The sequence below is a fragment of the Thermobia domestica genome, chromosome 3 (genome assembly GCF_964235325.1).
Source record: "Thermobia domestica chromosome 3, izTheDome1.hap1.1, whole genome shotgun sequence".
In the NCBI taxonomy this organism is placed as follows: domain Eukaryota; kingdom Metazoa; phylum Arthropoda; class Insecta; order Zygentoma; family Lepismatidae; genus Thermobia; species Thermobia domestica.
In genome coordinates, this window is record NC_137456.1 from 26,221,153 (window position 1) to 26,235,035 (window position 13,883).

The following is a 13,883-nucleotide window of genomic DNA, read 5'->3' on the forward strand; positions in this document are numbered from 1 at the left end:
GGAGTGGGATTTAAATGGCACTATAATCGAGAAAGTTCTCGTATTTTGAATTTCGTCTTCGCAAATAGCTCTCATAAAAAACAATAGATTATCACGGAAGATTGATATAATTTTTAAAAGAAAATGTGATCTAATAGCTTGCTTTTTCTTTGATGTAAAACTTTCTTTTATATTTTCATATTTACGATAAGATCGTGGAAATCAATTTGACTTAGCGTTAGTTTCCCGGATGTGGAGTGCCGCATGTGTGTTCATCTCCGGCGAATGAAAGTGAGAAATTTTTAATATTGTGAATTTTTTTGTGTAGTTCGAGTCAATTCACTGTAGAATTGATACTATTTTATAGGAGCGTACTCATGGGTAAGTAGGACATTAAACGATTAAGGATCTTTAGTAATGTCTGAGACTTTCTTAAATTTGACGCATGGTAGTCTCTGGACCATCGGTAACGTATTCGATCATTTTTCTGTCTTCCTGTGTGAGGATGGAGATATTGATATTTTGAGAAACATTACGCAGAGATGCTGCAACTCAAAAAATATTTAGAATCAAAAGTTAGTGTATATATATGAACTAAGATTATAATTGTTTTGCAGTATAGTATTCAAGGTCTTAAATGTATATTATCATTAAAAAAATGCAAAGTAGGTCATTGTCGTAGTTGTAGTGGCAGAAGGAAAATATTCAGCTTTAGTAAAATAAGTTCGTAATAGGAACAATAAATATGTAAACGCTGTATAGTAATTCCAGTGAAAAGAAAATTATATTTGATATTCTTGTATTGTAAAATATTAATAAGTGTATGTCGACAGTCGCGCACCAGTTACGTTAAAAAAATATTGTACCGGTCAAATTTTCACTTGCTCGAAGCTGTATTTTATTAGAGAGTGAAAGAACCGTAATTTCTCGTCGAATCGTTTTTCTAGTTTATTTAGTGTGCATTGTTTACGCATGTGATAGTACCAGCTGGAGAAAATAGCCAATCACTGGACTTCGTTATGCATTACATCATGCAGTGTAATATTACGGTTCAACATATAAACGAAATCTCAGAAGGGGGTTCGTTTATTGCACTCGTCGTCGCAGGAACAGTGGTGGCTTGTTCTTTTACGTGTCTTACGACGTGAACGAACTTTCTATATTCCAGCTGTTAAATCCCGTTGGTGTTACATAAATTTTAAGATTTATAAAGTAGTTGTGCGTTTCGAAAGATATATTCGATAAAATTTTCGGTGCTGGTGCAGAATAGTCCGTCAGATTAAAAATTAAGTACTATTTGCTTCAATGATTTCCTAAGACGTTCTGAACTGTTATTACCTTCAGACATGCCCAAATAATTGCATACAGATTGATTATATATGTGTGCAAGCCGATGTGGTTTCTCCTTCGGGTGTAAAGACACGCTTTGGTGTAACCATAAATACGACTGTGAAATAAAGGGGAGGGCGGTAAACTTTACAATGCTTGCTTTGGTTGGTATATGTACACAGACACGAAAACTTGCACCTGATTATTTTAAACAAAAGGGTCCAAACTTTTTAATCGTACCATAACCTATCCCTCTCTATCTGCTACTCTTTTAAGGCAGTCCTACTTATTGATGTGCAGCTGGAGCGTACATTGTAAAGTTGAACCGAAATAGGGTTGCCATATGTCCGTATTTTGTACAGACTGTTTGTATTTTTGGGTCCGTGTCTGTGTCTGTATCGTACAAAGCATGAATTAGGAAAACGTCCGTATTTGACAGGTTTTAGAGCTGACCGAAAATTTCCGAATCGGCAATCGTTAAAATCTCGGGCGTTTTCATCACATAACATATTTATTTACTATTAATAAAGTAGGTTATTTTTAAAAAGTCTCATTTTTCAATTCCAGGGTTCTTTTGGTTAGATTTAATATACGTAATCTAATGACATGATTGATTATATTTGTGTTAATGAAAAAATTATAAAACTTGTTAGATTCCGATAGTGTTTTAAGTATTACAGTAAACAATTATGTGATAAACTAAAAAGGCGACCTTTGGGTAAGAAATGTCAAAATATTTGTTCTGTGTTTTTGGCACTTTATCTTTGATGAGTTGTCATTTTAAGGCTTGTCCGTATTTTCGATCAAAAAATTATGGCAACTCTAACCAGAAGACAAATCAAATTGTGATGAGTGGCCACTGGAAGCAAAAGTGTTACTTAGCTGAGTCAGGGCAGGAGCGCAGCAGGAAGGCGGACATGGGCGTGTGTCCGTAGGGAGCAGGCGCGTCAGCGATTGTAAACATAAAATACTTTTTCCTACATTTGTGCCGATATGCTCCAACAGTGGAGATTATTGTCTTAGACATTTCTCTTTCATATTTACTCGTTCATCATTTTAAGAAGAAAAAAAAATTTAAGAAGGACTATTCTGCTTCAGTGCCAAATTTTCTCTTAGTTTATTTTTCGCTCCTGATATATTCACAATTTTTAAATTGTTCCTATTAATTTTCATGTGGTAGACCTGCTTCGTATTAGATATAATGTGAATTTAAAACGGTAATTTTCAGGTAGAATAGGAATTTTTACTTCACTTCTAGTAGAAAGTATATCCCGAGTTCAAGTCTTGTATTATATCTCCATGAAAGTAAAAGTTACGTTACAATTAATGTTACCAATCGATTGTCGCCTATCGATTCAATAGGTAATAAATAATAATAATCAGGGTGCGAATTGGCGGGGGGGATGCCAGGGATTTCCCCCCCTGACAAAAATCTTTCCCACCCTGGAGAAGGAAAATTTTATCCCTGGCAGGGATAACTTTTTCCTCCTCTGGAGTATTTTTAAGTGGACATAAAAATAAGTAGGTCTATTTTGCGTAGCTAACCTAAATATTACTTGAGTGAAAATTTATGAAAGATCTCACATCTCAACTGTTTTGTACTTGTTAGTATATATATATATATATATAATATGGGGGGAGGACTGGGTGCGCATATGGGTGAAATTCATCCCCCCCTGGGAAAATTTTTCAATTCGCACACTGATAATAATAATAATATTAAAATAACACTTGCGCTTTTTCGATGGTCAGTCCTGGTCATAAAAACCCAGACAGTCTGTAGAAAAACTAAGTTCAAAAGATGAAACTAGATCCTTAAGGATTCCCTTTATGTCTAGCTTATCTTCCCATGGATTTCTGTCGCAAATAGGGATGATTATGCTGCAAAGTAGTTCCCGTTACTTTCTTTCCCTGGCCTGATTTTTTTATGATTATTTTCGTTAATTTACTAAGATATTCTTTGATGTCTATAAATCAAATATTTCGATACGATAAACCTGGTACACTTTATTAACTGTTCCATTTGGAATATTCAAAATAAATGTGTTCTCACATTTGAATAAGAGTTTGTATTTTCTACAGACCAAGCAGATTATTCCCATTAGTTGAGATTGAAACTGTAATAATAATTTAGTGACCGTTTATTTTCTTCCCTTTGCGCGAAATACTGAAGAATTAGATGAACTCTTTCTATATTACTGTCGGCTTAAGAATGTACATTAGAGACAGAAGGGGAAAGCTTTATGATTTGGTTTAATATATATTATGTAATGTTCTATACTACATAGCCGTAATATATTTATAATTTTCTTACATCCATACTCTTTGCAATAAAACTTAGATCCCAATCGTGAACAGGATTCGAACCTATGCTAAAATGATGTTCTCCACGCAAGTCCTTTATGCTAACTACTACATCAAAACTGCACTCTCGAAGTTGTCCATTTGTGTGTACTTCCTTGTGATTTACAACCCGCAGAAGCATGAATTCTGTATGACCCAGTAAGCCAGATTTTGATTTCATATCTCTTTTTTTCCTACAGAATTAAGTTTATATCTCCTTTCATTCATATTTTGTGATCTTCACGTTCAGGTAATCAATATCTCTTCTCCAAATGATGATGTTGCTCTGCAGCAGAATGGAGGGAAATTAGATTTCCCTGTAAGCACAGATCTAAGAGACGTAAGGATGTAGGATATCTTTTGGAACTTTTTCGCCGTGTAGATTTCTATGACCAGAAGTGTACCAAATGCTAAATGTATTACTGTATTGATACGTAACGGAAAAACGCGAAGTATAACTTCTTCAATGGAGATGTAGCAATGAAATTAGTGCGCTTCGAAGTCTTTCTTGTTCCTCATTGTAATTACTGTATATTGTTATGATTGGGTAAGTGATACATGATTCTACATTCAGAAGAACATGATCAATTGTAAAAGTCATCAGGGCAATCACATTTAATTGGCCGCATATTAAAAGTAACAGTATCAGATTTCCAACAGAAGTTTAGTTGATAACGTGTTTTAGTGACGCACTATAAAATCTTTTAGTTTACTCACTTGTATGACGTGTTACTTAAAACTTGTATCAATGTTTTCAGCATGTTTTAAGTCATCTTCAGGTATTGGAGACGCCCAGCGGTGAATACGTGTAAATGTTAATTTACGTGTACGTAATAATTGGGTTTCTTGGTGTTGATGTGCTAAGTTTCGATTTGTGGAACCATGTGTCAAATCCAACTTGATATGTTGTGCTATGTTGTTATGGATCTTCGCAATTCCCATAAGAAGCATGATTCTGACGTATTGCCCGAACTATTTATGGAATTAAAAAGTTAACTCTAAGGTTCAGTAACAATAAAGGTCCATTTTGTCATATTATTCTTGGTAAGTTTTGAAGTAAAATAAATAAAATAATAGTTATGAGAAAATAAGTTTTGCACTTTCCATTTATCGCGTCCTTTATTTATTTATTTATTTATTTATTTTTTTAAGCAGTTTCTGTAGTTTTTACTACAGTCATCTCAGCAGACTTGGGTCACATACTGCCATGAAACAAATAATAGTTCTTATTAAACAATTATTATTATTATACACTTCAAGTAAGCAATTCTGTTTAGTTCGAAACGCTGCTAGTTCGTTTAAAATGAGCTTCTATTACACTGTTCATGGGTACACTGGGAAGTTCAGTAAGTTTCATTAGTAATTACCTGTTTTCATTGTATTGTATGCTAGTGCTGAATTTTCAGGGTTGAGACTTCCCATGTTTCCTAAATCATTTACGTAGTGACTGATTATGAAAAAGGATATATATATATATATATATATATCCTATATATATATACAAGGTAATAAAATATTTTCATTTAGTATATTCTTATATAAGAATGCACACAATCAAGATAAACATTTTATAATTTTGTACAGGAATATGCACTCAATGAGTTGTCTGTAGTTCAAAGTTTTTGACACCAGAAGTTATGTAGCTGTACATGTCCACTTTTGCTGGTCAATGTACAACTGTAATCACTAGCGTGGGCAGGACATTGGTGCCAGATATAAGTACCACTATATGGAATGTCGTCCTCTCCCCCCCCCCTCCCTTTCCCCTAAGAAAAGATAGCGTCATTGCACCCGTCTTCGACGCACGGCACACATGCAGACGGGAAATAATTTACACGCAATCTCTTCTCAGTTTGTAATAATTCTACATAAAAAAGTTTGTCTAATGGGGATGCCAAGGCACCCACGTTGCGCACGCCTATGACTAATAATCTACAAAAGTTGACATTTTCCAGTACAGAATTAAGTTTAATGAATAACTGACTTGTGTGTAATTTAATGTTTGTTGAGTTACGAAAAATATATTTGTTCTATTTTCAGTTTTGCATTGGTTATGCCTGCTTCGAGCTGTGATCCTGTAACAACTGCAGTCCGCCTGTCTCTGGCTTCCTCCGACAAGGAAGATGGGAGTCTAGAGAAGCGGCTTGTAGCGTCGGCGAAAAGAGTGTTGTTGACCTCCATAGATTATGAACAAGCTGAAAACTATCAGTCGAAAGTTCTACAGGATTTAAAATCAAAATATATTCTTCTTAATCCTCAGACAAATGGACTTTCAGTGAAGCCTTCTAGTAAACTAGGTAATACACTATAATGAGTTCGTATTTTGCTTAAAATTAAGAAAACTCGCTTACCATTCCTATCTCGGTATTTATATTTCTCTATTACTTAACAAAATAAAATTTAGTCAGGCGCGTGAAGAACTTTAGGAAACATAAATTATAGAACTGTGTGTCAATTTTGAATCACCGACTTGTCATATCTTAAATTCTATTTTGATTGATGTTTGGGGTCTGTTCACTGATTACTTATCCTCAGTGAGATTTTCTTGGGGATTCTGTCAAAGATAAGTTATTAGTTATCACTTTTTCTGATTGTGAGTAAATAACTAAACCGGGAGCGCAACTATTATTTGGTTGTATGATGCAACCATTTCCTGACTGATAATGAAATCTCTTCATTGTAATTCTGAATATTATTTGTACGTACATCATAATTCCATTATTCAATTTTGATTATTGTATTGTGTCACTTGTTTCAGGTGAAACATCTAATGGAATTGCAACCATGAAAGCAGAATCCGAGACATTGCCTACGCCAAAAGTCGTACTCTTTCCTCCAGAGAAAGTTCATTTAGGATGGAGGGGATCGTATCCGGTTGGAGCAGGAATGATCAATATGGGAAACACTTGCTATATGAACTCCACTCTTCAAGTGAGTATATCATGAATGTAATTTTTAATTAGGCGGAAGTTTATAGAATGATTTTTTTTTTTTCATTAGTTAAAGCTTTGTCATAAGTCGAAAGTAGTCTTAAAAAAAAAAAAAAAAAAAATCCATTATGTATTTGTAAACTAGTACAAAAACTGTGTGTGTGTGAGGGGGGCTGGGTAAGATTATTTGTTAAAACTGCTATATAAAATTTTCGTGCCAACAGCATTTTAGTATTGCTGTTCGACTTTTTTTTACAATTTTGGTGAAAATTTGAGGAATTTAGAATAAGATGAATTAAGTAGAATGTTGGATATTTCGCGTTTGGATGCTGTCGGAAACTACATTTGCCCGGAAGTAGTTTGCAGTAGTTTTAGCGAACGAAGTATGGTAGGTGTTAAATTCCGAAAAGGAATAAAACACGAACTACAGTAAGGTAAAACCCTTGAATTTATAGTTTTCTTACTGTCTAACCGCTACGACGGAAAACTTTGAAATAATAATAATAAAATATCTCCATTCCTGACTCCCAATTTTAATCACATTTTGCATGATGGTTAAGTCCATTGGTAGTTGGTTTATAAGCATAGAATCTGAAATTCGGTAGAGAGTAGTGCTATAGGAAAACTACTTGTCCCATATAAATTCAATGGAGCTAATCTATGCCTAAACCGTTACACCATTTGTGCGTACGGGTAAGATGTTTAACAGAGGGATGTTATTCGTGTCCTACTGGAAAGTATACGAACCGGAGAGAATGAAAGCGAGTAGAGGCAGGCCAGTAGTACGATGGCATGGGGACAGGTGTTATTTCACTCGTTTTTAGTTAAAATGCCTTGGGGAATGCGTCTCTATTTTTTTTGACATAACTGTGTAGTACTTCAATGATAGCTATAGAGCATATTCATGTGCTTCAGTTTGTTCCTTATCTCCATTCGCGCTGCGATAATCTTCAGCGAACAAATTGTCATCAGTTCATTACTAGTGTCAGCTACCCGCTTCACTGGGTTAAATTAAGAAAAAAAAATAGTAATACGAAGATCATTGGAAAAGTCATTGCAACTATTTTTTCCCCTCGAAAATGATAGCGAATAATGGAATAATGCAAATGGAAGATTAGTTTATAAGTAAACATTACAAGTAGGCAGATGGATGATCACATACACTACCATAAAGATATAGCACGAAAAAGTTTGTCATTTCAAACTTTTTTTACTGTCAGTTGCAACAGTACACAATAGTACAGGGCAGGAACATGTACTTTTGACACCTTAAGAGTCCCTACCATCTTGTGGATTCTTGGGGAGACTCCTGATGCCATGGAATGCACGCAGTTTATAATGTACTATTGTGTACTTTTGCAATTGACAGTAAAGCACTTTTGAAGCGACTTTTTTTTTTTTTTTTTTTTTTTTTTTTTTTTTTTTTTTTTTTACTCGTTCTGTATTTTTATGGTGATGTGTGTGTGTGTTCATCCATCTCCCTCCATGTAATATTTACATATGAACTAACCTTCCATTTGCATATTTCAGTTTTTTTTATTCGTTCCTTTTTCGAGAGAAAAAATAGTTGCGTGACTTTGCATTGACCCTCGTATGTTCCGTTAGTCAATAACTTTTTTACTATTACTGGCGCTCTCTGATATCCGTCATTTTCTATCCGTGATTTATAGATTTCTTCACTCTCCTTTTACATGTTGCGTGGCTGAATTTGGATTTAAACGCCATCGGAAGTGTCGCTGTTCATCACAGCAATCCCTAAAACTATGGATTCGGCACTAATATCGGTCATTTATAATGATTTCTCTATATCTCCTCCTCCCCAAGTTATGTGGCACGGCATCGGAAGTGTCACTGTTCACCTCAGCGACCTCGAAAACTACAGTATGGATTTGATACTGATGTTGGTAATTTTCGGCCATTTTTTTCTGTCTCTCCCCTCCTCAAGTTACGGGGCTGAATTTGGATTTAAATAGCATGGGAAGTGTAATTGTTCATCTCAGCGACCCCGAAAACTATATATTCGATACTATCATCAGGCCATTTTTCGATCATTTTTAAATGTCTCCCTTCCCTACATTGCTTCGTCAAAGTGAAATAATAGAAACAATCCCAGGCTGGAACTTCATCTATGTTGAAAATTTGATCGAGATCGGTCGGGTGGTTCAAGAGATTCAGAGTCACTTTCAATTTTGTAATATAGATTAATTTTGCAGATTGTTTCTGACAAAGACGGAAGAACGTTTGCTTTCAGTAGAAGAGATCCAAGGACGTTAACCTGTACATAGTCTAAAACAATTATAGAATTTTAAGTGTTCAGCCCCACACAAATTGTATAATTCACACACACACACACACACACAAAAAAAAAAAAAAAAAAAAATCGTAGTGTTGACATCGCTAAGTAGAGAATAGTGTTTGCAACAGCTTCAAGTAGTAAATTTTAGTGGCAATAACATTAGTAGCACCGAATATTAAAAAATAGTTGTGGAATTCCACTGAGAAAGTTAATTCGAGCAAGTAGTTTCTGCATAAAACAGTAAATGAACAGTTAAAATTACAGTTACAACTAATAGATAAAGTTAATAACCGAAATAAAGCTACAGAATACTCTTGTGTAAAATTCTATTTTATAGGAAAGCTGAAACCACAATTGGAGATGTAAAGGTAAGAGTTCGAGCGCTAAAAAACTAAAAGTAATGAATACTTACACACAAAATAAATAAGCCAACATGGGTGGGCAAATGTGTCGTCTTAGGTTGATCCCTTTTGCGATTTCAGACGCAGCATTGAATTCTAATAATAATAATAATAATAATAATAATAATAATAATAATAATAATAACCATATTCTCACTAATTTATATTTATTTCCAACAATATTTCTGCATACCATGGTATTACAATATTATTTTTTACCAGCTTCTTTCTTAATAAAGCCATAGCTTTTATTCAATAGTTATTTGGTGTTTGTACAGTGTTTGATTTAACACCTTTTTGTTACAACGTTGGTAATATTGGTAACTACGACTGTAATTTATTTCTATCAGTCGCTTGCGCCCTCTTGCTTGTTCTTAAGACGCTTTAAGTTGGGAACCATGGGTATAGAAGCTTTGTTATTGTTGTTGATTTATAACAACCTTTCGTTAATATGCATTGTTTTAATTCCAGGCGCTGTTCCATGTTCCAGCCCTAGTTAATTTTCTTCTAAGTGACACAAATCATCTAGCGAAATGTGAACAATCCAGTAAGTATATTGGAAGTGACAAGTTTATAACTACATACAGTTCCCGTACAGCGTAAATTCATATTTTCTCTAAGTAAAATTTTCGAACGCTAGTTACGTCTTAAGTAATTCTCATCATAGATATTCTGTTATTATTGGCAGGTCGCTTGCTGCAACTGAGAAGCTTCCATGCTCCACGGTCTTCCGCTAACCTCTTCGTCTTTACGATTTTTCTGTTATGCTATCGTCCATTAATTGTAGTCACCTTCGCCCCCTCCCTCTTTCCTACCATCATACCCTCTAGCGCATCCCTCATGATATTCCCTTCTCATCCAATGTCTCAACCAGTTTCTCTTTCTCTTCCTATAATACCTAAAATTCTTTTCTCCCCTACCATTTCTAACACACACTTTCGTTTTCCGCTCGACCCAGCTAATTCCTTCCATTCTTCTCTACACTCACATTTCGAAAGCTTCCAGTCGTTTTACATCATTTTTCCATAATGTCCATGTTTCTCATCCATATTTCAGTACAATACTCCACACGAAGCATTTTATGAGTCTTTTTTCAACTCTTTATTCAAGGTCGCAGAAAATAAACTTTTCTTCCCTCTAAAGGCTCCTTTCGCCATTCCTATCCTTGCTTTTATTTCGCATTCACATTTCATATCATTACTAATCAATTTTAAGTAAGGACTCAAATTACTCAAATCTAATAGCCATCTACCGAGTTAGACATAAACTATGTGCTAATTTGGCAACTTTGTCATAAACTGTACGAAAGCAAAATTTACGTAAATTCTACTTACACAAATAGCTCTGGAATCATCTGTTTACGTAAGTTAAGGACTGTCTATAGGCCTTCGGTTGCCGGTAAGTTGTAGTAAGTGATGGCAACATGCTCTTTTGAATTTTCAATAAACAGTAAAACGTGCCTGTAGGATTTTGAAGTTAATAAGGAAGAGGAAGTGGTAAGTCGTAGAAATTCAAGAATGTTGGTACTGTTCGAAATTTCGTATCTAGAAAAGAAAAACTGACTTCGTCCAATCGATTTTCGAAATATTGAATGTGCTTGAAAAACCAAGTGAAACGAACAATTGAGGAAAAAAAGAAATTAAATTGAATGTGGATGTATACAAATTGAAACTTTGAAAGAGGTATCGTAGCCTCATCATATGAACAACCCGATTTAAAATAATAATTGAAGGAAGGGCTTCGTGGAAGAAGGATGTATCCTACATTCCAACTTTGTGAGAAAAAAGCTGTTAAAGTTTTCAAGAGCTATAACATATTTTTACAAATTTTATATAACAAATTAGTCAAGGTTGGGCATTTCCCACAGCAAAGTGAGGGAGTGAGGGTGTACCAGCTTTGATTATAATGCATGTAAACTAATTTCTATAGGGTAGTGGGATAGGCCATTTAATCAGTTTACTGTTGCAATATTACTTGAGCAATTTAGACATTCGTCTACTCCCTGATAATACTCATTCTAGGGAAGCGGAAAGAAGAAAAGAATATAAAGATTTCCCAAAGTCGTTCAGCTAAATTTATCTCACGATATTTTTGGTGTAATTTATAAAGGCTATATGTCTTCCAAAACCTCTTCTTTCCCTCCCTGATTTAAACGCACCACTGGGCCTATTCTTAAATGCATTAACATTTTTTTCGTTATATCCATTAAACAAATAAGGTGAATCAATCCTGTAACACTTACTAGCGTGAATTTTGTTTTTTGATAATAAAAGTTTACTTGTTAGTATCATATTTTCACATGTAATTTTGTATAGTGTATACCTTTGACTTACAGCATTTTGAATAGTTGAATTTTTGATGCAGTCAGTATTTATAGACGTAAAAAATAAATAAATAAATAAAAGATGGAGAGAAAATAGGATGAAAAGAATTGGATAAAAGAAAATTGCATGAGAAGCAGTTGAAAGATCTTGTGCATTTCTTAATACCACTTCACTATGCAGATCTTTTCCAAAAAAAGATAAATAAACAAGGACCCCCGCCTCTCTTTAATAATCCGTATTAAAGTGAGCGTATATTGGAAATTTTAATAATTTGGTTTGACTTGAAATAAAGGTTGCCAAAGAAAATTTTTGTTCGTTATTTAATTTTGTCGATAGATAAGAAGACAGTGCTTTTCAAAAACATGAGTAGCTGACCGTCTTTTTTTAACACTGGGCAAATTTTTCCGTCAGTGCTTTTACAGACTCGTGAATTTACACTGTAGTCAGCTTCTAGGTATACTCATGCCCAAAATTATTGTCACATGTCTATAAATATATTGTAGGAATATGATGTGATAACGAATTCTCCCGATATTTCTTATGTTAGTATGTGTATAATCGGCAAAGACATATATGTGGCAAATTTCATGTCAAAAACAGTAAATAAGAACAATAAAAAGAAAATAAAACTTTCCTGTCTATATAGCAACATTTTGTTTTACTCATTCTAATTTTTGTATTTAATAATTCTTTTCTTATGAAATTTACCACAAAGATACATTTCCCGATGATACACATAGTATTAAAAGTACTCTAGAAAATTATCATCAAATTATATTCTTACAAGAAAACAGTTGTAGATATGCGACAATTATTTTGGACATGAGTGTACGTTGCGTTAATCAAAAACGTATTGTTACAAGTAAGTGCAACTTGCAGTTGGTCGAACTATGTTTACAATTGGCGCGTTTAATATTCATATAATTCTGCAATCAATAAACTCAAAGGTACTCTTACTCCTCCAAATTCATATGGATTGTTCAAAAATATAGTATTCAACATCGAATTTTCGCTGCCAGCACTGTCCAAACTTAAGTAAGGACCTATGTTCGGTAGTGATAAGGTTAAAGAAATTAAATAATTACTCATGCATAGAACCATCCTGAGTGTAAACATTTAAATTTTCACACACCCTGTTCGTACCAAATATTCTTTCTCTAAGTCTTGAAAATGCTGTTAAGAGAAATTCGACGTTTAAAATAAATATATATACAGTAGAGCGTCGATTATCCGAAGTAATTGGGGGACATGGGTGTTCGGAAAACTGGTTTGTTCGGATAATCGAACTGTACTGTACTGTACTTCTACAGCCAGTGCCAAACCGACAGAAGTGTGCTGATTGTTGAAACACAGCGACTGGCGGCTTGGCCGGTCAGCAGCGCCTTATGAAGGCCCCATTAGAAGCAATGTTCCGCCAGCGGTGGCTCAGTGCGGCGACTACTGTGGGAAACTTGGTTTGGGAGTGAGGGGGATGATGGACGGTAGGGTGGGAGAGTAACAGGTGCGAGGGAGTACACAGTTCGGTTAAGCGGTCGTTCGGTTGACCGACGTTCGGATAATTGACGCTCTACTGTGTATATATATATATATATATATATATATATATATATATATATATATATATATATATACAGGCCGGATCCAGGATTCTCTGAGGGGGAGGTGCACCAATAACTACCAGTACATTTGAATTAAATTTGAGTTTTTTAAATACCTTTACAATACCTTTTAAATACCGTTTGTGATGTGAATGAGGAATTCCTTTGGAAATGCTATGTCTGCTCTCAATGAATTCTTTTCCTTCAACCTTCAGAAAATTGACTTAAAACATTGATTTTGAAAAACTCACTGCTAACTTCTCACTTTAGGTAGTGTATATTTACAACGAAAGGGAGGGGGTGTACGTGCACCTTTGCACCCCCTCTGAGTCCGCTCCTATATATATATATATATATATATATATATATATATATATATATATATATTAATAATTTAGAGGAGCAAAAGTGAGTACTTTTAAGTTTATTGATAAGATTGCTCTTCATGCAGTTTTACGTTACAGTAATTCTGTAGTGATTTTTTTAGTACTTAGCTACATCTTTCTAATTTTTAAAATTGTTACTATTTCAGATGGCGCAATTCAAGAATGTGCAATATGTGCGATGGCGAAAACATTAAAGGCGTCTCATCAGAAGTCAGGAGGTGTAATTAAACCTATGTTGATTTACCAAAAATTAAAAAGTAAGGACCATTTGTATGTATTGCTGTTTGCGAGGTGGTA

General features: G+C 34.4%; 1 protein-coding gene across 5 annotated transcripts in view; it reads left to right on the top strand.

Annotated features, from left to right (window-relative positions):
• Nucleotides 1-131: 131 nt before the first annotated feature.
• The window catches only part of scny (ubiquitin specific peptidase 36), a 76,186-nt gene continuing 62,434 nt past the window's right edge, over nucleotides 132-13,883 (top strand). For 2 of the 5 annotated variants that reach the window (XM_081750563.1, XM_081750567.1), the window contains exons 1-5: nucleotides 222-360; nucleotides 5,692-5,948; nucleotides 6,410-6,582; nucleotides 9,750-9,825; nucleotides 13,733-13,843. In XM_081750563.1, coding sequence (XP_081606689.1) covers nucleotides 5,705-5,948; nucleotides 6,410-6,582; nucleotides 9,750-9,825; nucleotides 13,733-13,843 — 604 coding nt within the window. In that variant the 5' untranslated portion in view covers nucleotides 222-360; nucleotides 5,692-5,704. Of the gene's footprint in view, nucleotides 361-415; nucleotides 555-1,019; nucleotides 1,160-5,691; nucleotides 5,949-6,409; nucleotides 6,583-9,749; nucleotides 9,826-13,732; nucleotides 13,844-13,883 lie in introns of those variants that run through there. The other 3 variants (XM_081750564.1, XM_081750566.1, XM_081750565.1) reach the window with 3 other exon arrangements.